Source organism: Neofelis nebulosa, chromosome 18 (assembly GCF_028018385.1).
Source record: "Neofelis nebulosa isolate mNeoNeb1 chromosome 18, mNeoNeb1.pri, whole genome shotgun sequence".
NCBI classification, from domain to species: Eukaryota; Metazoa; Chordata; class Mammalia; order Carnivora; family Felidae; genus Neofelis; species Neofelis nebulosa.
The window spans coordinates 2,232,485-2,257,480 of NC_080799.1; the positions used below are offsets into that span (position 1 = coordinate 2,232,485).

At 61.1% G+C, this 24,996-nt stretch overlaps 1 protein-coding gene across 4 annotated transcripts in view; it reads right to left on the minus strand.

The window, feature by feature from the left end:
- Positions 1-10,097: 10,097 nt before the first annotated feature.
- CARD11 (caspase recruitment domain family member 11) overlaps positions 10,098-24,996 on the minus strand; it is a 142,159-nt gene continuing 127,260 nt past the window's right edge. For all 4 annotated transcript variants that reach the window (XM_058711696.1, XM_058711697.1, XM_058711694.1 and 1 more), the window contains 8 exons: positions 23,734-23,974; positions 23,047-23,143; positions 22,567-22,662; positions 20,912-21,047; positions 19,667-19,846; positions 15,489-15,613; positions 13,960-14,075; positions 10,098-11,944 (listed from right to left, as the gene is read on the minus strand). In XM_058711696.1, coding sequence (XP_058567679.1) covers positions 11,740-11,944; positions 13,960-14,075; positions 15,489-15,613; positions 19,667-19,846; positions 20,912-21,047; positions 22,567-22,662; positions 23,047-23,143; positions 23,734-23,974 — 1,196 coding nt within the window. In that variant the 3' untranslated portion in view covers positions 10,098-11,739. The remainder of the gene's footprint in view (positions 11,945-13,959; positions 14,076-15,488; positions 15,614-19,666; positions 19,847-20,911; positions 21,048-22,566; positions 22,663-23,046; positions 23,144-23,733; positions 23,975-24,996) is intronic.

A 24,996-nucleotide genomic window follows, 5' to 3' on the forward strand; every position in this document is an offset into this window, starting at 1 on the left:
TGGGGTGGGGGCCCGAAGGACTGGGTGCAGGGCCAAGCTGAGGGGCCGGAGGGGTGAGCCTGACCTGAGCTGCCTGGGGGGCCGGGAGCAACAGCAGATGTTTTCTCTGCATCTCCCGCTCTGGGGCCCGGTCAAGGCACCTGGATGTTCACGCGGGCGCTGCTAGGGGCTTCCCGTTGGGCTGGACAGGCCTCCTCGGATGCAATCCTGCCGTTAGTAAGGCGGGGGTGTGGCCTGGTCCTGGGGGTCTGGCCCCTGCCCCTCATGGCCTGCCCGCCACCCACCAGGGCACCTGGAGGACCTCCGGGCCAGTCCTGTGTCCAGCCTGCACACACCAGGGAGCTGGCGAGGGGCCTGGAAGGCCGTGCTGCCTCCGTCTGTAAGCTGGGACCTGCCGATCAGGCGGCGGCCGGTGAGCGAAGTAAACACCCAACAGCTGTGGGTGGAATGTTCGCCCGCTGGCTGAATCTGGCAAGAAAAGCCAGCGGTTTAGGTGCAGGGTGTGTGCATGGCAGAGGAGTCAGGGGGAGAGGGGACCCCAGACTGACTGTTAGCAGTCAGCTCCCAGCTTGGATTCTACAAAGAGAGAATCAGGCCCAGAGAGGGACAGGCACATGCCTGAGGTCACACAGCAAGTGAGCAGGAGACTCGGGGCCACAGTGGGTCACCCTGGCAGGGGCCTAGGCCCCTGCTCTTTCGGGTGAAGGTCTGTTGCCAAATCACGCACACGGCAAGCGAAAGCAAACCCACCCCCAAGGATGAGCTGGGAGGGACTCCCAGGGTCAGGGAGGGACAGAGGACAGCTGAGAGGGACAGTGCGGCCCCAGGTCGGGCCTGGTGGGTGCCGGGCCGCGGGTGGGGCGGACGGGGCGTGAGCACCAACTCTGGGCCCGGCGCTTTGCACCCACTCTCCTGCAGTCCTCTGAGGATTCGGATATTCCTGCTTCAGCTTCTCATGAAACAGTTCAAACAGAGCAGACTGGAGAATAGCGGAGTAGAACCGCCCTGTCCCTGTCCTCCGGCTGCCCTGAATTCTATTGCTTCCCATGCGGGTGCTCTTTTGGATTTTATGCAAGAAAGAGACCACGACAGGCGTCGCTGAGGTCCCTCTCTCTCCCCCCCGTAGCTGCCCCAATCCTTTTCCTTGTCTCCCACCTGGGAAGGGGCCACACGTGCCACCGACTCTCCCTCTTCCCATGACACGAACTTACGATGTGACTGGGCGTGTGGGTCACCGCCAACCGTAGCGTGGCCCTGTCTCCCAACGCCACACGGACCCACGCCTGCTCTACAGCTGGAAAGCCTGGCGCGAGTTCACGCGGTCGTGAGCGGCACAGGCAGGGTCACACCCTGTTGCCGGGGCTCCAGTAACCACGGAGGGAAGTTTCTCTGCCCGGGCCGCCCGGGGCCAGCCTGAGGGTGCTGGGTTTATTGATGTGACTCTGGGGGGCCTGGGGGGCTTCCGGGCAGCGCCAGGCCTCGGGCGGCCCGGGCTCCGTGGGAGAAGGCAGAGGGCAAAAAGAGCCTGCCCTTTCGGCCCCATGTTTTCTACAGAAATCGATAGCTCCTCGCAGGCGGGCCGCCGCAGGCAGAGTCTGCGGCCCTGGAGGTGACCGGTGAGGCCGCGTCTCCACAGAACCCGGGCAGACTCGATCCCGGGAGATTTATGTCACCAACGCTTGCGGAACTCCGGGTCGGGGGTGGGGGGGGGACGGGTCTCAGTCACGCACCCCCGTCTCTCTGGCTGAGACGTGGGTCAGAGGGCCCGAGGGTGGCGATGTACGGGGAGGGGGGAGGCGGGGTGGGCTGGGTTGGCCGAGCTGGCGGCAGCCTATCCGGGAGACTATGAGGAGGGAGGGTGCCCCGGAGGGCGGAGGGCAGCCGCAGCCTGGAGGGGACAAGGCCACCAACGGGGCTGGTGGTGATGGGGAAAGTCTGCGGGACCTCCACGCATGTGCGTGGGCCCGAGGGCCCCACCACGGACCTGACCGTCCACGTTCCACTGTGAGTAGACACGTGTGTGCACACTCATCCCCAAGCACACACGCACCCTCCCAAATACACACGCACTCCCCACACACGCACACGGCCTAGCGGAGCTTCTCCCGCCCCTGGAGTGCATGCACACACGCGCGGACTAAAACACATGTGCCCGCACCTCCCCAAGCACAGACTCAAACACACGCGCACACACGCACACACACACATGCTGTGTGTCGAAAAGAAAAAGAAAGCAGGAGAGAAAGAGCGAAGAAAATCCCTTGAAAAGACAGCAGTGATGGTAATTCGAGTGGACGATGGCCGTAAATCTTGGGGGCTGCTAACAATAATGAAGCATGAAGGCAGTGCAGCCAGATTAACAGCGATGTTTAATGCTTTCCCTCCCAGATCAATAGGCTGTGCTGAGATTTTCCCGACACGCACGCCCTGCCCAGCTGGCCAGGTTTTGGGCAGCGGGGACCCCTCCGTCCCTGCAACCCCGTCTCCCTCCTCTCTGCACCGCTAAGAGCTGAATGGGGGCGTGGGGGCGAGAAATCCCATTTCCCACGGCCACATCCCCGAGCCTTGGCTGGCCAGCCGTGACCCGGAACGCAGCAGGAACTTGCTCTTGCCGATGTCGCCGGCCACCCCCCCCCTGCCTGCCGGGCCTGGGGCCCTGTTGGATTTGCAGCTCTTTGCCACGGGCCTGGGGTTCCTATCCAGCCCTGGGAGGGGCCGAGCGGCCCGGAGCCCCTGGCCTTGGGGCGCGGAGAACCAGGCCTTGCCCGAGCTGCCCCCCCTTGCTGCAACGTGACTTTCCTCCCTCTCCCCTGGTGCAGAGGGTGGCTGAGAGTGGCTGGGTAGGTGTTTATTTTAAGGCGTCAGGGCCTCCCGGGTGAGTTCTGGGCCAGGCCTCCCGGGCGGAAGCTTCGGTTGAAGGTCTGCATTCCTGACTGCGTAGGGGTCACTGACAGCAGGCCCCCAGCCACGCTCAAGGTCAGATGCACCCTCAGGGCTACTTGTAAGGAGGCTCTGGGTTGGTGACTTGGGAGCCTCAGCCCTCGCCAGCACCCGCCCCCCCAAGCCCAGAGCAAGCACACGGCAGACCCTGGTTCTGTGCTCAGTACTCCCAGCACCAGACCTCCTTGTCTGTCCTTCCTGTACCGCAGGGGCGGGGCCCGGCTCCCTGGCCACCCCCCCCCCCGCCACCCCCCCCCCCCCGCCCCCACCACAGGTGACACTTCGGGCATGCTCCAGGCTGTACTAGGTTTGGGAACAGAAGCTGAACAACATGCAGTTTGTGTTCCAGACAGATCCCTGCCTGCCCTGGGCTTCCTGGCTTGGGTCTGCGAACAGAATCAGGGGCGTCTGTGAGTGTTGACGGCCAAAAGGACAGCCTCATTTTCTCAGACTCCTCATCGGGGTTAGGGTGCCTGCCCATTACCAAGGGGGGCTGTGAGCCCGGGGGGGCGGACTTGTTCGCCAACGGGAACACGGCGCTGGGCATCTCACCGCGGCTGCCGCAGGTGACTGGAGAGACCATCCGAGCTCTTCAGACAACGGCAGTAACGTCCCCAGCTCTAGACCCTGCTGTTGAATCTTAGGTCACCGCATTCATGAAAAAGCACATCAGTGACCAGATTACGAGTTCGCTCTTACATATTTTGATACCTGGGGGCGCCCGGGGGGCTCAGTCGTCCAGCATCCGTTAAGCATCCGACTCCGGCTCAGGTCATGATCTCACTGCTGGTGGGTTCGAGCCCCAAGTCGGGCTCTGTGCTGACAGCTCGGAGCCTGGAGCCTGCTTCGCGTTCTGTGTCTCCCTCGCTCTCTCTCTCTGCCCCTCTCCCACTCGCTCTGTCTCTCTCTCAAAAATAAATAAAAACGTTAAAAAGATACTTTGATAGCTGTATTTCAACAAAGAAATACAATCCTTGGGGTTTTGTTGTATGTGTTACAAAATGCTCCTTTGAGACGACGGCGTCTCTGGGCTCTCGGATGCTCGAGGGGTTCATGGTGCACAAACCGGTGAAAACCCCTGCTGGCCAGTTGGAGCCGGTGGGATGGGGGCCGGACGACCAGTTGGGGGGTGGTCCGGCCAGTGGGTTCCCCGGGCGGGGGGAGAGGATTTGAGGGGCACAGCGGGTTAGTGCAGGAACGGAGGCCGTGTTAGGCTTCTATCGTGATGACCGATGGGGGTGCACAGATGGAGGGAGATGAGGAATCCATCTGCGGGGGAAACGGCACCCCTGTTTGGTTTTGAACCTGAGAAGCCAAGGGCCCCTGGCCTCACGAGACCGGCCAATTCGGGGGGTCCCTTTCCCTGGCACAAGCTCGCTCGTCCTCACGGCCACCCCATGCGGCACATGGCTTGGGGTATGTGGCCTCGCTTCACAGAGGATGACCTGCGGGGAGTTGCGGAAAGTTGCCTTAGAACTCAGATGTCCCCATCCGTCCCTGGGATCCTGCGCCTCCCGGCCCACGGGCGCCCAAGGACCCTTCACTGTGCAGGGACGCTATCACCAAGCCGCCCGGGTTCCGCCCCGTGCTGGGCCTCGGGCCAGGGACCCGGAGGTCAGGACCAGTCTGTTCTGGAGGAACTACTAACGGTCTTCCAGCCTCGTGTGTGTCTGTTTCTCTCTGACACGCACGCACAGCCCACGGCCTCATACCCACATTCGAGTCCAGTCAGACCAGCGGGAGGGGGGCGGGACTCACGGTATCGGTCAAAACAAGGTCAGAGCCTGACACGACATGTGATAGGAAAAAAGGAAATTCCTGTAGCAGACGTTCCTTTGCAGTCAGCCCAACCGGCTCGGAAACTTTCGATACAATTTTTAGACGAGCACCTGGGGTTTCAAAGCAGCCAGTGCTGAGAGCGTGAGCCCGGGCCCCGACACTCACAAGTGGCTAATTTTAGCATCCAAACAAACCGGCAAGCCGATCGCTTCTCCTCTGGTCCACACCCCCTCCTCACCCACCCCCTTCCTGCCGCTCACTGGCTGGCGGTGCAGCTCGTGTGGCCCACAGGGGAGGGCGGGACTGGGGACCCAGGGACCCAAGGACCCAGGCGGGCGCTCCAGCGGGCAGTGCAGGCAGGGAGGGGTGGAGGGGACAGGGAGAGGCGAGGCCCCTGTGGCCTCTCCCATGGGCCGCCTCTGCAGGCGCTGGGGGGGGGGGGGGGGTATCCCTCTTCCTCCGCAGACCCAGGGGCTCCAGGCTGAGCTGGACCCCAGGGACGCCCCAGGGAGCTGTGGGGAGCGCTCCGAGGTCCCCGCTTCAAATCCCAGCTCTGTCCCTTCCCCGCAACTGAACCTCAGTCTCCCCATCTATTAAATGGGGGTGGCGTTCGCCCCCGGGACAGATCGGGGGGGGGGTGGCCAGGCTGGACACGACCGGCCGACCGCCCCGCACACGGCAGTGGCGCTCCTCAGCCGGGATGAGGGTCTCCTCCGGGTCACGGGAGCCTCCAGTCCACATGAGCACGGGCTGCCCCCCCGCCCCACGGGGCCCGGCTGCGCTAGAGGTTCGTGGCCGCGGATATTTTCAGCTCCCCTGGCGATGTGACCCGAGGGCAGCCTCTCAAAAGTGGCCGAGGCCAAGAAACACAGTCCAGCCACCAAAAAAGGGATCCTGAGGCTCGAGTTCCTTAAATGTTCTGAAGCCAACACGTTGTTCGTGCTAACCCCGTAGGACCTGTTCTCTCTTCTCCCGTCGACTTCCTCAGGGGGAGAGGGAGGGAAGGAAGCTGAGTAGGCAGTCAGGACTTCAGCGGTGGAGGGGACAGGGTATCCGGCCACACGACAGCCCCTCCTTCCTTTGCACTAGAGTTAGCTTGGACAGGCTTCTGTGTCTGCCCCAGGACCTTTGCAACTACTGTGCTCACTGCTTGAATGCTCTTGCCCCATATTTTTTTCATGGCTTTTTGCCATTCCCTTCAGGCCCCTCCTCAAACGTCACCTTCTCAAAGAAGCCATGCCACCTAAACAAGCTCCCCTGTGACAAGTGCTGTTGTCCCTCTCACGAAGATTGGTCCTGTTGTCTGCGTTTGAGCAACAATGTATGTGGCCCCAGGGTGGGTAGAGGATATCCAGGACTAGGGCAAACGAGGCACCAGGGAATGATTACTGGGGGGTTCTGGGAGAGATGTCCCTCCAAAATAAAGGAGAGCTGCTTCCTTCTTGTTCTGGGCACCAGATGTGAGGATGTGATGTCTGGAGCTGTGGCAGCCATGTTGCAGTGATGAGGCGACCCCCCTCCCCCCCCCTCCCCCCCCCCCCCAGAGAGGAAAGCCAGCTGTTCCCTCGAACAGTGAGAAGGTCTGGTGATTTCTTCCTACAGGGCACTAAGCACTTGGGGCTGAGTCCCAACCACCTCTTTGAGACGGGCCACATGCCTGCCAGCTCGCCAAGGTCCCTATTGTCCGCCTCACTCGTTTCCATCCTCGCTGGACCCTGGGCAACTCCAGGGGCAGTGTGGTGACTTGTGGTTTAAGTGTGTCCGTTCCAGCCACCGGTGCCCAGTTACTGGGGGGAGGGGTAAGTAAGACAGACGTGTTCTCTACCGTTGCAAATCTCACAGGCAGACGCCGGAGATAATGAAGGGAGTCACTCCAACATGGGCTGGCAAGGGCTGTGACAAAGGTGTGCACCTCAGCCCAGGTCAGGGGAGGCCATCCTCCCCTAGAGCTGGTAGTTCAGCTGCCGCCTGATGCACGAGGAGGACTTAAGCAGAGCGAAGGGAACAGCATATCACAGAAAAGGAACAGCCTGTGTGAAGCCCCAGAAGCCAGAGGAAAGGAAAGAGGGATTGATGTGGTCGGGAGTGATACGGGTGTGGGTGGGGGAGTCCTGGCCATCGGCGAGAGGCAAGGCGCGGTGGACCGGTGTGGCGGCTGTGGGGTGGGTAGGGGTGAATGGATTCAATAGGGAGTCAAGAATTTAACCAACAGGATGAGTAAGTGGGGCAGCGTGCGTGCATGTGCGTGAGAGAGAGAGACAGAGAGACGTAGAGATATACAGAGACACAGGTGAGAGGGTGCTGGTGCCGCCCAGCTTTCTGGCTGAGTGACTGAGTCAGGGGTGGGTGGGGAGGGACAGGTCTGGGGGGTGAGGGGGTGAGTTAGGCTTCAGGCCTGTGCGAACTGGTATCCCCTTGAGTTCGGGAGGAGGTAGAGAGGGTCCCCCCCCCCCCCCCCCCCCCCCCACCTCCCACCTTGTGGCTAGAGCAGCTCTGGGCGTGGGGTCTCAGGACTTCAAGCTGAACCGAGGCCAGAGTGGACAGCCACACGCCAACAGGCCTGTCTGACCCAGACAGGGCCCCGGGAAGGGCCCTGGGTCAGACAGGCCCCCGGGAAGAGTCCCGGCCCGGAGGGCCAGGCCTGCTCGGGTCACCAGCCACGAAAGGCCCGGCCGCGAACGGGTGCCGCCCGGGAGGGCCTCTGGGCCGTGCAATGGAGCCGGGCGGGCCCCCGTTAAGGGGAGGGCGTCCTGCAGAGAGGCCGGGTAAATGACGCGGGACCACGGCCTAGATGCTTGTGGAGGACACGATGGGGTGGCCAGATGGGAACGCGGGACAGCTGTGAGAAGCGACAGAGAGAGGCCCGGCTATAAAGTGCAGGGCACGGTGGGTTGTGCTCTCTGTCGTGCGACACAGTGGGGATGAGAATATACATGGCTTGTCTGTGCACGAAGACTCTGGAAGGGCACACGGGAGTCTAAAAAAAGTGGTTTCCTGTGAGGAGGACGGGGGTGGGACGGGGCAGAGGTGAGGGGGACGGGGATGGGGACAGGGCACAGGTGAGGATTTGCACGGACAGCCTTCTATGACGCACTTCCGAAGGCTGTGAACGTTTCACCTCTCGGACGTGGGTGCAGGATTCCAGATTAAAAACCAAGGGGGACCGTCACATCTCACCGCGGAGCCCGGGTCCTTACAGCCGGCCTCCAGGTGGCGGTGGGGCGGGGCCGGGCGGGTGATTTACACCTGCAGCTTTTTTAAACCGAGTGACGCCCACAAGGTCTCAATTGTTCTTGGGGTCTCTCTTCCCCACGTTCCCAGAGCCCCGCAGCCTGGGGACGGCAGAAGGAACATGTGGCCCGAGGGCAGCAAGCTGGCCTGGGTGGGTGGGGGGTGGGTGCCAGGACAGCAAGCGGGGGTGGGGTGTGTGTGTGTGACACTCTCTGTTGCTTTGAGTTTGGTTTCCTGGGGCTTGGAAGTAAAACAGAAAACCAAGGTTCAGCCTCATTTGGAACCCCCCCACCCCCAGGCCCCCTGCACCTGCCCCTGGAGACTTCTCTGGCCTCGGTCCTCAGAGACTTTCCGGAGGTTGTTGCAACCCCTGCAGAGCACTCTGGGTCATACAGGGGCTGGAGCAGGTGCTCGGAGCCACGTTTCCCAACCAAGCAGCCTCAACATCCCGGTTGAGCTTGGCAGGACTGCGCATCCCGCGACCCGGCCCCACAGCAGCCACTGCCCCCAGTCCCTGGCACGCTGCCAGCCACCAGGGCCCCACCTCCGAATCGGGAGGTCCAGCGGACAGCCCGCAGTCGGCAGATCAGCCGGGCCTGGGTTGGCTTCCAGCGTACCCGCTGTGTGACCCTGGTGAAGCTACTTGGCCTCTCTGAGCCCATTTTCTCCCGTATGAAACGGAGAAAAGTTTTGGGATCGCTAAGTAAGAGAACATTTAGAAAGCGCTTGGACAGAGGGGGAGGAGCTCAGAAAACGGTTGTTAAGAGTTGCCTAACCTGAAAGCATCGGCCGTTCATCTTTTGGGGAATCCGTAGGGTCCCTCGGGAGCCTGAGGAAGCCTGGACTTTCTCCCCAGAAAACCATAGATCCGCACATACGGCACGATTTCCAGGGCTCCAAGCTGTGGGACTGGTGTCCTTGGAGGGAGACCAAGCATCCATCACCGGTGTTATCAGCCTGGCACAGGCTCCCTTCTGGAGCCTGGGGCCCCGGGCTCGACAGGCACGCGGCAAAGCCCCGCTGTGCACCTCGGGGGCCTCCCTGAGCCCCGGGCTGGCTCCAAAGGAAAAACACAGCCTGCGGACCGTGGAGTGATAACTCGGGCTGCAGCCGGGCTTTGCGGACAGCTCTGGCAGTCTCCCCACCTGCCGGCCCCACGCGGGCCCCACTCTCCTTCCCAGGCAGCCTCCGGGCTGCAGATGCGGCGCTGTGGGCAGCTGAAAAATCGGGGCCCGGAGCCGGAGCAGATGATGTCAGGGGTCTCCTTTGAAATCCTCGCGTGGAGTGATTCCGCGGGGTGCCAAACCCCAGCCTCCTGCTGACCTCACGGTTTCACGCAGGGACTGACCCAGAACGCACAAACTCATTCCTGACCTTCTCTCCTGCGGCCCCATCTTATTAACACACACACGGCCCCACAGCCCTGCCTTCTGGAGCCTCCCGAAAACTCCTCGGGGGGCTAAAAAGAACCCATCACCATTTCTTTTTCCAGGTATCTCTCCCCACGTGTGGCCTCTCTTCACCCCTCCTTGTCTCCCCCACCCCTCAAAATTACACGCAAGCCACGGGTTGGGTTCTTTCTGCACAAGCCTGAGAATCTGAGGTTAAATAAATAAATATAAAGAAATCAGCAGACCTTTTACTCTGGGTCCCCTTTCCAGTCACGTCTGTCCCCTCGGCTCTAAGTACTTTACGAGGAAGCGCGGTGTCGGGGTGGAAACACGATTGCCTCGGCTTGGGGAAAATTTACTGTTGAGCGTAAAACTCTAACAAGATGAAAGCAGACCTTCCAGCTCCTCGCGAGGCGGGCGGCTTCTCTGGCCCTAAACAACCACAGCCGGGTCTCCGGAAAGCAGGGTTTCTTGGGATCCAGCACATCCAGCTTGATTCTGGGGGCTGTTGCGGAAGGAGCAGCGTCAGTAACTGTTTTCAGAGGCGTCGCTCTGCCTGGCAACGTCCGGTCTCGGTGGCATAGGGCCAAATCATCATCGCGGAGGGACGAGGAGACCAGGCTCCCCCCACCCCCGGGAACCTCCCATCCCCGGGAGCACTTCCCCAGGCTTTGCGGTGCTCATTTGACTTCAAAGAGTCAAAATGCTAAGAACAAAACAAACAAACAAACAAAAAACGCAGGACGTACAGCACTGTTTTCTAGGGTGAGGTATTTACCAGAAGCTCTTTTATTCATAATTTGTACCTTGAACATGTGGCAAAAACCTAGCAGATCAACTCACACCCATGGCATCTAAGAGCAAGGGTTGCTCCTGTATGTGTTAGGAATTGTTTTAGGCTGCAAGTAACCAAGGACGGAAGTGACCGCCATGTAACATAAATTTATTTCTGTCCCATGTAAACAAAACCCAAGCAGTCGTCCCGGGCTCCAAAGTGCCATCAGCCATGCCGACTCCTTTTCTCTTTTTGTTCCACTATCCTCTGCGTAGGGTTTCCGTTCTCAAGGTCGCCTCAAGGTCCAAGGTGACTGCAGGAGCTCCAGCCATCATCACAGCTGTATTCCAGGCAGGAAACTAGGGGAAGGGGTGCCAGTCTGTTCTGTCCTTCCCCCAAACCTTGTTGCCTTACATTTTCTTGATTACCCTAGCTGCAAGGGAAGCTGGGGAATATGGTCTTTGAGCTGCACGTAGTTTCCCAGAATAAAAACACGATTCTGTTAGTAAGGGAGGGAATGCGGGTCCTGGTTTGCCAAGCGACGGTTGCTCCCAGTTCCCACGAACACACAGAGCTGGGAGTGAACCCCAGCCTGCCACCTGCCGAATACTCAGCACGGAGCCGGGCCGGACGAGGCCTGGCTTGGCCACACCCCGTCGGGTCCATACTGGGGAAGTCTGCGTTCAGGGGGTCAGGGAGAAGAGTGGCTCTAGAACCCACAGGGCCTTTGCTCTCTGCCGCGGAGGGAGGCACGAGCTTCCGGCAGACGCGCACGCGCGCGCACACCCCAGCGCCTGGGCAGCGGAAACAAACCCAACAGGGATACTTACTCCACGCGCCAAACCGCAGGGCGACGTGGGGCTGCGCGTATGGACGCCACGTGCAGAGGATCAGAGAGCCGAGCGAGGGGCCCTGGCCTCAGGGCTGGGGTCCGGGGGGGGGGGGGGGGGGCAGGGTGACCTTCCAGGGAGGGCCCTTCCTAGAGTGACTCTACAACTTATCACTCAAATCGGGACGTGTCTTCGTCAAAGGGGTCAGTGGCAACCACGCCCGAGGCCCAGGCCCAAATCAGGTCTGTCCCGAGGGCGCCGCGAACGACGGTGGCCCCGCCCGCTCCTCACGCGGCCCCCGCCCCAAGCTCTTCCGGAAGTGGTCTGCACGCTCAGCAAGGGCTCCGCCCCTCTGCAAATTACTACGGAATAACCGGTCTCCAAAAGGTGGAGGACGAGGAAACGGAGACATTTTAATGCGAGAAAAGAGAAAAGTCGCCGCGCGGCGGGCTTCCCCTTCCGCTGCGGCCGTCCTGCCCGGGAACGTGTACGTGCTGTGTCCCGAGGGCCGGCGGGCGCGCCCCCGCGTTCAGGGTCGCCGCCCCGCGGCTGGCACACCTGCTCGTGCGTTACATTCATCGGCTGTTCGGCTCCCGAGGGGCCGCTGGCCTCCGGCCTGGCGTCGCGACGACGCGGGCGGCCGGGGCGGCCCGTTCCCAGTCGACGGGGCCGGGTCCGTCCCCTCAGCTCCCCGGGGCCCGCGTGACCGGGTGGACGGGGCCCCCTCGCGCCCACGGCACCGCCCGCCGGGGGCCGCAAGCCCCTCCGAGCCGCCTGGGCCCCGGGCCCCGCCTCACAGCTGGTCCTCGTCCACCCAGACGGTCTTGCGCTGCTCTTCGCTGATCTTGTCCTTGAGGACGCGGAGCAGCTCCTCCACGCTGCCCCACATGTCGGCCTCCACCGTGGCGTACAGGCAGGGCAAGGCCTCCACCTCCTTCTCCTTCAGCCGGCACAGCCGCAGGAACTCGTCCTCCGTCTCGGGCCGGGACAGCATCTTCCTGTGGGCGGGGCGGGGGGGGGGGGACACGAGGCGCTGTGGGGGCCGCCACCTGCCACGCCGGGTCCCCGCGGCGCGCGGCGCCTTCCAGCACACGGCCCGGCCCGAGAGGCGGGGCTTAAAAAAATAGCTGTAGTTTTTCTTTCCTTTGCGTTTACTTAAAAAAAAACAAACAAGCAAATTTCTTCCAAAGGCGCCTGGGCGGCTCAGTCGGTCGAGCATCCAACTTTGGCTCAGGTCACGATCTCGTGGTTCACGGGCGCGAGCCTGCTTGGGATTCTCTCTCTGCCCCTCCCCGGCTCTCTCTTTCTCTCAAAAAGAAACAAACTTGAAAAAGAAGACCTCCATTTTCAGGGCTGGTTGATGGGCCAAGGGGGTTGGTAAACCCTGTCGTTTTTAAGCGCGCAGTTCACTTAGCGTCATGTTTATTCACGCTGCTGTGCCATCAGCCTGGAGAACTTCTTCATCCCGCAAAACCGAAACTCACACCCATTAGCACACTGATTCCCTCTCCCCCCGACCCCTACCCCACCCCCGCTCCACTGACTACTTTCTGTCTCCGTGAACCAGACTCCTCCAGGGACCTCACCCTAACCCTTTGTGCGTCTGGCTTCTGGCACCGAGCGTCACGTCTCCAAGGTTCATCCGTGCTGGAGCAGGTGCCAGAATGTTTTTTTTTTTTTTTTACTGTTTATTTTTGAGAAAGAGAGAGAGAGAGAGAGAGAGAGAACGAGAACCCGGGTGGGGGAGGGGCAGAGAGGAAGACAGAGCGTGAGTGGGGGAGGCGCAGAGAGAGAGAGGGAGACACAGAATGTGAAGCAGGCTCCAGGCTCTGAGCTGTCAGTACACAACCCGATGTGGGGCTCGAACTCACGAACTGCGAGATCATGACCTGAGCTGAAGTCGGACGCTTAACGACTGGTGCCCCTAGACCGTTCTTCCTTTCTAAGGCTGAATCATGTTCCAGCGTGTGGATGAACGACACTGTGTTTATCCATCGTCCACCCGTGGACGTGGGATTGCTTCTACCTCCTGGCTCTTGTGAACAGCGCTGCCCTGAACACGGGTGAGCGCCTATCTTTTTGAGACTGTTTTCGATCCTTTTGGGCGGGTCATTTGAGGAGGAACCTCCGTACCCCCGTCTTCTTCGGCCGCTGTAGCATTTCATGCTCCCGCCAGCAGTACCCCAGGGCGCCGGCCCTCACCCCCCACCGTCTCCCCCAACACGCGTTCACTTCTGGGCTGTGGACGGCAGCGGTCAGAACGCGTGCGCAGTGGTGAGGTGGGGGCCTCTGTCTCGTTTGCTCGCTCGTGGGATCCCCGGTGCCGGGCCCTCAACAGGTGCTCAGTAAAGATTTGGAGCTACAGGGGAGTGGCCCAACCTCTCTTGGCCTCAGCCGGGGGCCTCGTGGGGCAGAGGTCGGGGATAATGCCACGTGACCGCCAGGCCCCACACCCCACAGCCAACCCTCCAGCAAAACGCACAGGCTTGACCCGGAACGTGGATTCAGAATCAGACCTTTCCGCACCACCCGCGAGACAGGATCCGGGTCCCAGCACCTGCCCCGGCTGTCCCGACCCCTGTGTCCACACAGCAGGCGGAGGGAGCCCTTTACGCCCCGTGTTAGATCGTATCACTCGGCATGGCTGGGGCCCCCGCGGCCGCAAGGTCCCCACCGCCGCCTGCCACTGTCCCCGCCTGAGGTCTGGGGGCCTCTCCTCTGCACCTGCCAGGCCCACCCTCACCGCACTGGGGCCGGTCCAACATCAGCTTCGCTTCCCCAGCCACCTGGGTCCTGCGAGGTGGGTCCACCACCCACCTCGGCACTTGTCCCCCCGGACCCCCCGGGACGTGCTGCGTGTGTGGTATGGTCTCCGCTGCTGGAGGTAGGGGGCCATGTCTGGCACTCGACGAGGACCCGCTGAAGGGGTGAGCGGGGACGCCAAGCAGCCAGCTGTTCTTGGGGGCACCCCGGAGGTGTGGCGGTGGGAGCAGGGGGGGTCTCGGGGCCCTACCTGAACCTCTTGATGTTCTTCTCCGACACCCGGATGAAGAGCACGATGGGGTAGATCCTGGACTTGATCAAGTCTCTGGTGCAGCTGATCCCGGCCTCCAGCAGGCAGTGCTTGTCCTGCAGTACGGGGGCCAGGGGTCAGCAGCGACCCAGCCCCTCCGGTAAGCCGGGCGGCTGGGGCAGGGGAAGGGTCCCCACGTCCCCAGCTGCCCCAGGGAGCAACCTGAGGTGAAGCCCGACCTCTGCGGGACAAGCCCCCGCCTGCCTGGACACCGGGCTGCGTGTGCTATGCGCCAGCAGGCCCCAGGCCCGAGGTGCATCGGGGGTGGGGGTGGGGGGTGAACGACTTTCAGTGCAAAAATCAAAGTCAGCTTCAAGAGCACCTGCTACTCCCCTCAGCTCACGGAGGCATTCTCGGTACGAAGCAAGGGCAGAAAACACCGGAAAGGCGAGCTGGGGCTGGATGGCCTTGGGAGTCCTGCTGAGGGTTCTCAGGCAGGTTTCCCTGGCACCCATGGGCTCCTCGCTTCTGGAGGACAAATCTCTGTTTTGCTGAGAGTGTCACGTCAGAAGCAAACAAACCCCCTGATGCCCGAGCCCTTTGCGTTGAACTAGAACGTGGATCCAGAAAACAGCGCACGTGTCCCTAAGCGTGCCACTCAGCGCGTCTTCACAACCCGCCCCCGCCCCCGCGCTCCTTCCAGTCACTGCCCTCGCTCCCCACCAGCACGGCCACCATCCACACGGCGCGGCTTCACCTTTCCAGCGGCCACCCTGCCCACTCCTGTGCTCTCTACTCCAACGTCACCATCCCCTGAGTGCTGTGGCCCAGACTTAGACACCGAACGAGCGATTCCAGGCTGGCTGAGAGCTCTGCCCGTACGTTCTTCTGCCTGAGTGGCCACGTGGGGACGTGCTGGGGGGGCAGACGCGGGGCTCCGGTGGGCACCTGCTCCTGGCTCCTCGTCCAGGGTCGCTGCCCACTGCAGAGGTGACCCCCAGATGCTGGGGTGGCACTCAACTGATGGCTTTGCTCTCCAAAGGTCCCAGAATGCGAAAGAAATCGATGCCTGGGGCCGATAAGGATCACATCGCCCGGCTCCAGAAGACTCTAAATCGTGTGCAGACGCCTCTCCTGCGTTGCCACCAATGACACTTCTGCCGCTCCATTTTCCCTCCTGAGGTGAACACGACTCCTGTCGCCCGCTCGCTCTCCCTGTCTCTTGCCCTGACACACGCTCCCTCTAGCTCCGGCCCTTGTTGTCACGGCCAGGCGCACGCACAGCCCGAGACAACGCAAACCAGAACACCAGTGCCAGGGAGCCGTCGGAGGCACGGAGTGGTTCTAAAATATAAACGTGCACGTCGGAGCCTGGAGGACGAGGGTGTGTGGCCAGGTAACACCGGGCAGGTGAGAAAAGGAGGAGGAGAGGGCTTGCCCGCAGGGAGGGGAGGGGGACTCTGCACCCCTCCCTTGTGCGTGGCCGAGGCGCCCTCACAAAGATAACCGGTGCCTTTACCCCACCTCACCTTGGCGGCCACAGCTTCAATGTTGGCAGGAACGATGCATTCGAAAGTGTTGGGGTTCTTCTCTCGCGAGTAGATGATGGTCTCCGTCTTCTGCTTCCTGAGGAACTCGTCTCTGGTGACAACATCTGTGGACAGAAGGCCGGTCCTGAGGGCAGCACAAACCTCCCCTTTCTGGACTGGACAGAACTGCATGTTGATCCCCTTCTGGCCACTTAAATCAACTGTGGCTCCTCTACCAGACTGTGAGGCTTCTCAAGGGCAGGGTCAAGGTCATAGTTCCTTACACTTCCCACAGCAGCACCCAGAAGAGCTGCTTCACGAATTCTCAGCATTTTCATTGGACAAAGTAACTCATGCACTGAGGTACGATACCAGTGAACTGCCTACCATGAAGGATTTCCGGCTTTACTCATCCACCCACCCATCCATCCAGTCATCTACCCACCCACCCATCCATTCACCCACGCAACCAACCATCTATCCGTCTAGTCTTATAACCATCCATCCATCCATTCATCCACCCACCCATTCATCCATTCACCCACACACCTAACCATCCATCCATCCATCATCCATGTGCCACCCATCCAACCAGCCATCCAACAACTCATCCATCCATCTATCCATTCATCCACCCCCCTCCCATGCATCTACCCATCTATTCATTCACCCATCCATCTACTTATCCATCCATCTACCTATCCACCCACCCACCCATCCAACCAACCAACCACCATCCACCATCCATCCACCCACCCATTCATCCATTCACCCACGCACCCAACCATCTATCCATCCAGTCATATAACCAACCAACCATCCATCCATCCATCCATCCATCCATCCATCCATCCATCCACCCACCCACCCACCCATCCATTCACCCATGCATCCATCCATCCATCCATCCCCCCTCCCATTCATCTACCCATCTATCCATTCACCCATCCATCTACTTATCCGTCCATCTACCTATCCACCCAACCATCCATCCACCCATTCAACCAACCATCTACTTAACCATCCATGCACCTATCTATCCACCCAACCATCTATTCATCTACCTGTCCATCCCTCCACCTACCCATCTGTTCATTCATCCATTCCTCCACCCCCATCCCTCCATCCGTCCACCCATCCATTAAGTTGATTTTTATTGAAATCTAGTATTTACTGAACATCTACTAAGGGTCAGGCTTTAGAATAAAAATATGACAAAAACACAGCTGTTGTCGTACTTGAGAATGTGTGACCTATGTAGTAAGAAGAATGTGGGATACAGAAATTATGCGACAATTTAGCGGGTGCAGTGATGGGCTACTTATTGTGGCAGCAGTGAGGAGGAATGGAGGGAAGAGGAGACCAGGCAGGCTCCATGGAGGAGGAGGTATGTACTAGAGACCTCATTCACTTGCTGGGTGACCCTGAACATATCTTCAATCTCTTGACCTCAGGTTCTCCATTTATGAAAGGAGAGTGGAGTCAGCCCAGGCCTAGAATTCCCCGTGTAAGCCCAGGCTGGCCGGGGAGCCCACACTAGGCCAGGTTTAGCATGTACACTCCAGGATATACCGCAAGGGAGTTGGAAGGGATCCGGGGAAGAGCCAGCAGGGGAGGTGCTACAGGTCTGTGGGTGATTTTGGGGGATGGAGGCAGCCTAGAACCCCCACCCTACAGCACCTGCAGCGCCCTGGCTGTGAAAGCACCAAGGGCAACATGGGGCATGCCTGCCGAGTTCAGAGCGGCTAAGTGGGATTTGCAAACGAGGCTCTGCCTAACCTCAGACCGTTCTGAGAAAGGAGGTAGGTACCGCGGTGGCTGCAGGAGCTGGTGCTCGGAGAGGTGAGGGACCCATGTCTGTGTCCTGCCTGCTCCACATGGGGGGCTGAGAACGCGGGGCCCATGCTGGGCTTGGCCTGTGCCCATCTGCGAGCCCCTTGCTTCCACCACAAGTGGCCGCCATTATGCTGGTTTTGCAGGTGAGGGACAGAGAGGTGGGTGACCTGTCCCAGGTCAGTAGCCGTGGTGGGGGGGTGGAGCACAACCTCAGCTGGAGACCACTCGCCTCCAAGAACACCACCTCTCCCACCAGCCACACTGTGCGTGGAGGCCCTCCTGGCCGGGGGCTGTAGAGGGTCTGCACCATGGGAGGCCGGACACTGGGGGTGCCGTCTCCCACTTCCCACAGGACCAGGCATCCCGGGAGACCTGGGTGGGGGCATCGCTGCCAACATCCAGTGAAAGACGGCATGCAGAGCTGCCCCCCCCAGGAATGAGGGGCGTCCTGCTCCTGCTCAGGTGCGTCCCACCCCGACACTGGTGCTGACTGATGCTTACAAAGTCCGCACCCCCTGGGGCGCCTGGGTGGCGCAGTCGGTTAAGCGTCCGACTTCAGCCAGGTCACGATCTCGCGGTCCGTGAGTTCGAGCCCCGCGTCAGGCTCTGGGCTGATGGCTCGGAGCCTGGAGCCTGTTTCCGATTCTGTGTCTCCCTCTCTCTCTGCCCCTCCCCCGTTCATGCTCTGTCTCTCTCTGTCCCAAAAAATAAATAAAAAACGTTGAAAAAAAAAATTTTTATAAAAAAAAAAAAAAAAAAAACAAACAAAAAAAAAACAAAGTCCGCACCCCCACCTGGGGCTGTTCTGAGCGCTCAGTACCACGTGTTCTCAGCCCTGGGGCCCATGTGAGAACCTCCGGGTGGGGGAGGGGCTCTGTACCACGGACTCCCGACGGGTAAGGCTGCTCTGCCGGCAGGACCGCGGCTCAGCAGCGGGAACAACATGACGAGTTCTAGAACATGATGTGGGGTGAAGGGAGCCAGATGCAAATGGTTCCACACGGCATGGTTCCATTTACAGAAAAGTCTAGAAAACGAAAACCAACGTGTGATAGGAAGCAGATGAACAGTGCCTGGGGCAGGGGGTGGCGGGGGGCCCGAGGGAGCCTGTCGAGGGGACGCAACGTTCCGTCTCCTGGCTGTGGCTGGGGCCACGGGGTGCAGGCATTTGAAACACTGCACGCTTAAAACGGGGGCGTGTTGTTATGTGTATACTGATCCTCGGAGGACTGCCTTCTGGTCTCGACGCCCCTCCCTCACCTCCCCTAGGCTGACAATAAAGAAAGCAAGCGTTGGGGAGGTGGGGGAGAAGCTGGGACCTTGGCATGTGCTCGTGGCAACGTGAGGTGACAGCTGCTGGCCACACGAGGGTGGCAGCTTCAAGTTCAAACGGAACGGAACAAAAAAACGTAGAATCGCCAGCCATCCCACTTCCGGGTCCAGCCCCCCAAGAGCCGGAGGCAGGGGCCTGAAGGGATGCTCACTCGCCCACGTTCACAAACAGGATTCACAGCAGCTGAGAGGCGGGAGCGACCCACGTGTCCATGGATGGGTGACGGAGAAAACACGATGTGGCACATCCACACCGTGGGATAGCGTGGGCCGTAACTGGGCTGGCACCTGCTACCACACGCGTGGACCTCGAGGACGTGATGCTGAGTGACGCGAGCCGGGGGCAAAAGGACAGGTACTGTACGACTCCCCGGAGGAGACAGACTCACAGAGAGAGAGAGACAGAGAGCAGTGGGCCCTGGGGTGGGGGCGGAGCTTCGGCTCGGGAAGAAGAGAAAGTTCTGGAGATAAATGTACCCACTACCCCTGAACCGGACACTTAACACGGCCCACGTGGCACATTCCTTGTTACGTGTATCTCGGCATAACTAAACCCTGCCGGGCACCTGACGGCTGGCTGGTGCGGGGTGGCCCCGGACGTCCACGGTTTAAACACGGACGGCGCTGGGGACGATTCCAGCTCGCAGCCAGGACTGGGGCTCAGCGCCGTGTGCAGGGGGTCTGACCGTGGTCCCCCCGCCACACCCAGGACACGGAAGCCCTAGCGATGGGTGGCCTGCCTCTTAACCTCAGGGCTCAGAGCGGGGACCCCAAGTCACGTCTCCTGACACGCTCTGTGACCTCCGCCCTGAACCCTCAGCGTGAACGGGGAAGCGAAGGCCCGCTTCCCCTGCTTCCCCTGCTCCGGGGCCACGGGGCGCTCCGAGCAGGCCGGCGTGGCCCCCGGGCCCGAGACCCACCCTGCCGCGCACAGCAGGTCCGCAGGCTCTCCTGACGTGCCCGGCGGGACGCAGGAGGGGGACACGAGGACGGTCCCGGCCCGCACTCACCCGGCTTGCACATGGTGAGCTCCATGGCGCCTCCGGAGTTGAGCAGCTTCTGGACCAGCGCCTTGGCCAGCACGGTGGGCGTGAAGAGGACGGGCCGGCGGCGCTCGCAGTAGAAGGCTCGCACCAGGCTGTAGGGGATCAGGCTGAGGTTCTTGCCGAGCTCGCTCTCGGGGTCCGGCTCTGGGAGGGGACAGGAAAGGGCCGGCTGGGACGCCCCGCCCGCCCGCCGTCCCGGGAGGCCTCCCGGCCCCACGGAGCCCGCTGGCTGGCAGGAAGGTCTACGTGACCCACGGGCCGGGGCCTGTTCCGGGAGCTGAGGCGACGGTCCTGCCGCCCGGTGCTTGCATTGGGGGAGGAGGGATGGCAGGCGGCAGGTAAGCCCGTGACGAGCCACACTGTTCATCACTCCGGGCAGCAGCGGGAGCTCTCCGGGAGGGGGCGGCAGCCGGACGGGCACGGATGGCTTCACTGAGGACAGTCGGGGACTGGGGCCGGCGCTTAGACACGAGGAGGCAGGGGAGGACAGCGGCAGAAGGCCGGTCGGGGCAGGGGTGGGCAGGGCCGGCTGAGAGGGGCTTGGGGCTTGTGTCAGGAGCTCTGGGACGCCAGCAGCGTCGGAGGCAGGGGGAGACACGGCCTCCTTTCCACCTTTTCAAGCCTCTCTGGCTGGTGTGTGGGGAGCAGAGCGGAGCCAGCCCCGGGCAGCTCGAGCAACCGCCTCCCCAGAAACCAGCGTCTTGTGTTTCACTTGGTGCCCTGCCCCGGCCTTCCGAAGGGCCGGTCTGGAGGGGAGCCCAGACCCTCTGATCATCGGCACCCGGGCCAGCCCGGCCCCCGAGGACAGCAGGAGGCCTGGCCGGCCGTCGGCACACCCTTCCGCAGGGCGCTGTGCGGCCGGTGACCCTTGGCCGGCTTGATAAATGGCAAGAAACAGGCAGCGGGGAAAGAAATCAATAGGCGAACGCTTCCCAGCAAACAGCTCCAATTAACACGGGCATCTGGGCTCAGACCGACTGCAGCGAGTGTGCATCAGGGGTGAGCCTGGCGGGACGCCGCTCTGGGAGGCCACGCGCTCCTCCCGCCAAGGCCAGGCAGGTCCCCTGGCGGCTCCCCCCATGGGGGAACCCCCTCTTTGGAGGGAGCAGGTGTCCCAGCCCCCCTTGTGGGGACCCAAGGGCCCTGTTGGGACTCCCGCAGCCGCCAGGCCAGCAGGAGGTGGGAGGGGCGAGGCGGTCAGCGCCATACCTTCCTGCTTCTCGGTCGAGGGCCTGCTGGCGTCCAGCGACGACCGGGCCAGGCTCCCCAGCGGGCTCCCCGAGACGATGCGGACCCGCTCGTTGCTGTTCATCCTTTTGTACTTGTTCTCGGACCTGCTGACGAACTGGAGGACAGAGGGGGGGCCTTTGCTTCTAACCAGACCAAGCTGCCTCAACCCGGGCACGGGCAGACCTCTGCTTGGACCCCAGCTCTGCTCCTGGGGGCCAGGGTCAGTCACCTCCCCCTGTAAAAATGGGAGATGTCCAGCAGGCCAAGAGGGAACGTCATTGTAGGTGAGCAAACAAACAGACGCCCACTCCCTCCTCCCTAACCAGGCACGAAGCCTGCCGAGTGCTGGGGTGCGAGAGGCCCTCTGGCAATCCCCAGTGCATTTTGGGGAGCCGCGGGGGGGGGAGGTCCCTGGCAAGGAGCCCCGCCAGTAGGATGGCCCATGGACCGCCCGCCTGGGGGGCCTGTGCAGGATGGCTCCACCTCTCACGACACGGCTCTCTACAACCCCTCCCTTGGTATCCCCCAGTCCTCCCCGTACAACTCAGAGTTGAGCCCTGGAGGGTGGAAAGGGATGCCCTAGTGGTGGACACGGAATCCGAGTTTCCACCACATTCCCTGGGCTACTCTGAGTCTCTCCACACCCTCCTTCTGTAGGGAGGAAAATCGAGGGAGCCGAGGTCTCGGCCTGGCTCTGTGGTCAATTGGTCCTTGGGTGAGCCACCCAGAGACGCTCAAGGTTTCCAACTCTCGCAAAACACGTAGGCAGTAACGTGTGTTCCCGCGTGGCCCTGCCTTCAGGAGGAGCTCAGATTCGCTAGGGTTCCCTTCCACCTCCGTATCTTTCTGGCACCTGTCTGCATCTACCTGGTTTCTGGGTGGCGCCATTGACCGCTCCTCTGGGTTTCCTATGTCCCAACAGCAGGATGGCTCAGTGGAGTGTGGCACACCAACTCCACGGGGGCCCGATTAGCAAAGTACCAACACAGAAATGTCCTCGAGGGACCGCACCTTAACGCGACTCACTTAGCTCTGCAAAGAACGCTTACTGCATTTATGTGAGATCGCTTCCGAAGACATCACCTACTATGCTAATAATCAGTGTTCCTTATATAACGGTTCATGCAAAATAAAAAAACTCATTATAGAATTAAGTACAAGCGATAAATTTTTTCTGGTCCCAAAGAGCTACGATGTGTCCGTGGTCAGATAAGATTTAAAGAATCTGTACACTTTCTCTTTTTTCCTCGGCTGCCAGGATGCTCAGAGATACATTTAACGCTCAGTCTGAGGGACTACACTGACCTGGGCACTTGTGACAGTTTGTTTTCTTCTCCTGATACACTGTTTCTGATTTTTTTTCTAATAGCTAACTTGTTTAAATTCTTTTAGCCATAGGTCTTCAAGTCTTTTACGAAAGTGGGACTGCTTCCAACAGGTGTAGAGACTGTCTCCCGACCTGTCACCGTGAGGATCCAACGGGATGGGAGATGGGAGGTACTGTGAAAAGTTGCAGGTGGTGCACAAATGCCAAGCACTGATATTCTGAAAGAGTCTTCTCTTCCCAGCAGCGGCAGGGGGCAGCCCCGGCAAAACGTGACCGCAAAGTCAGTTGGCGCTCTGGACAACTTTACCTGGAGGAGTTGGCCGAAAAGGAAACTTGCCCGAGAGAGGCGGGGACTGACCCGGGGGTCACTGGTGGAAACCGGCTCTTCAGGCTGCAGCGTGTTCTGAAATCAGGTTTCAATCGGTCAGATGCGCCGGGCTCGGCAGGACGCGTGAGCCCAGGAAGGCTGCCGAGAACCAGAGACGCGTCCTCAAGCCCCCTCTGTGCCAGACGTGGCATCGAAGCATTCCAGATGGGGAACGAGCTTGGAAGGTAAGAGGAGCCCCGAGACTCGTTCCGGCAGAGACCAGAGACGCAGAGGAAACGCTGTCCCGCCACCCAGCTTGGGGGGGGGGGGGGTGTCCCTGAGGGCGGGGCCCCTTCTGGGGGGACCATCCCATTCCCGAGGAACCAAATCCCTGATGACGTCAGCAGCTCCCATTCGTGAGCCGTCCGGAAACGAGCCTGGGGGCTGGTGCGAGGCTGGCAGGGCTGTGGGGTGACCTACCCGGAGCGCCCTCAGGGTGTGGTGCGTGGGGTCCGCCTCCTCTCGGCTGCCCCTGTGCATCAGGCGCTGCAGCTTGACCAGGAGGAGCTGCTGGGCTCTGGGGAGACGGGAGGGGAGGGCAGACCCTCAGGGCAGGGCCGGGGGAAGCCTGCCCCTGTGCCTCCCAGCAGGGTCGGGGGCGGAGGAGGGGGTGCTCCCCCAAGGAGGACATGAAACCCGGCCGCTGGTCTCGAATCCTGCAGCCAGTGCTGGCTGTGGCAAAGTCACTTCCCTGAGCCTCGGTTTCCTCATCTGCAGACCCGGGCTGCTGATGCTGACCTCACGGGGCCGGCCTGAGCGGAACGCGCTTCCCAGGAGCCTCAGCGCCTAGCCAGAGGAAGGCTGACGCCCCACTGCTACGTGATTACGGAAGGACGTCAGGGAGGTGGGCCGCGGACAAGCAGTGAGCAGCAAAGGGGCGTAAAACCGAGAGCCCGGTTTTCTACAGATGACTGGGAGAGGTGCCCCGGGCATCAGGGAAGCAACAGGGTTTAAGGGAGCAACATCCCTGGGGAGGCAGGGGAGGCTTCCAGGAGGAGGAGGAAACAGGCGGGCCTCAGCGGCCACAGGCGGAGTCCCCCTGGGGGCCCCTCTGCTGGGCAGTAGCCCCCACCCCCCCACCCGCCCTGGCGCCGGCCCGGGCCTCACCGGCTGTAGCTGGGTATGGTGCCCACGTCGAGGTCATGGTCCGTGAAAGGGTCGACCCTCGCGCACAGCCACTCGTGCCTGTCCTGGTACATGGTGTCCCGGACGTGCACGATGTCGTCGCACTTGAGCGACATGGTGCAGGCGTCCAACTGGCTGGAGATGTTCAGGTTCAGCCGGACGTAGAACGAGTCCCCAGACGTGACCAGGCCCTCCTCCATGTCCTTCAGCAGCTTCCGGTACCCTGTGGGGGCACACAGGTGGAGGGGATGCGGGCCGGCGGTCGCGGGGGCCTCCCGCTGCCAAGCGCCTCGGGGCGCAAATCCACCCGTCGCCGCCCACAGAGGACACGCCCCTATGGTGCGCCCCCCTCAGAGCTGCGGGGACTCCCCGCGACGAGCGAGGTGTCCTTCGTGGCTTTCTCTCTTTGTCTTGGCTGTCAGGGAGCTCAGAGCTAGGTTTTGTGCTAGGGTGCAAACAACCCGGGGTCTCCGCTACCGCGAACGGATCCGGAGTCTCTGCTACATTGAACAAATCCGGGGTCGGGGCGCCTGGGTGGCGCAGTCGGTTGAGCGTCCGACTTCAGCCAGGTCACGATCTCGCGGTCCGTGAGTTCGAGCCCCGCGTCGGGCTCTGGGCTGATGGCTCGGAGCCTGGAGCCTGTTTCCGATTCTGTGTCTCCCTCTCTCTCTGCCCCTCCCCCGTTCATGCTCTGTCTCTCTCTGTCCCAAAAATAAATAAAAAAAAAACGTTGAAAAAAAGAACAAATCCGGGGTCTCCTATAGAGTGAACTAATCGGAGGTTTCTGCTACAACGAATGGATCTGCAATCTCCACTACAGCGAACAGATCTAGTGTCTCCAATGAAGCAATCGGGTGCAGGAGGGGGGTGTCTACTAGAGCGAACGTATCCGGGGTCTCCGTTACAGCAAATGGATCCGGGATCTCTGGTACCGCGAGCGAATCCGGGTTCTCCGCTAATGCGAATGTATCCGGGGTCTCCGCTACCGCGCACGGATCCAGGGTCTCCTATAGAGTGAACTAATCGGACGTTTCTGCTACAACGAATGGATCTGCAATCTCCACTACAGCGAACAGATCTAGGGTCTCCGCTACAACGAAGCAATCGGGTGGGGGAGGGGGTGTCTACTAGAGCGAATGCATCCGGGGTCTCCGTTATAGTAAATGGATCCCCGATCTCTGCCACCGCGAACGGATCCGGGATCTCTGCTACAGAGAACGAATCCGGGTTCTCCGCTACCGCGAA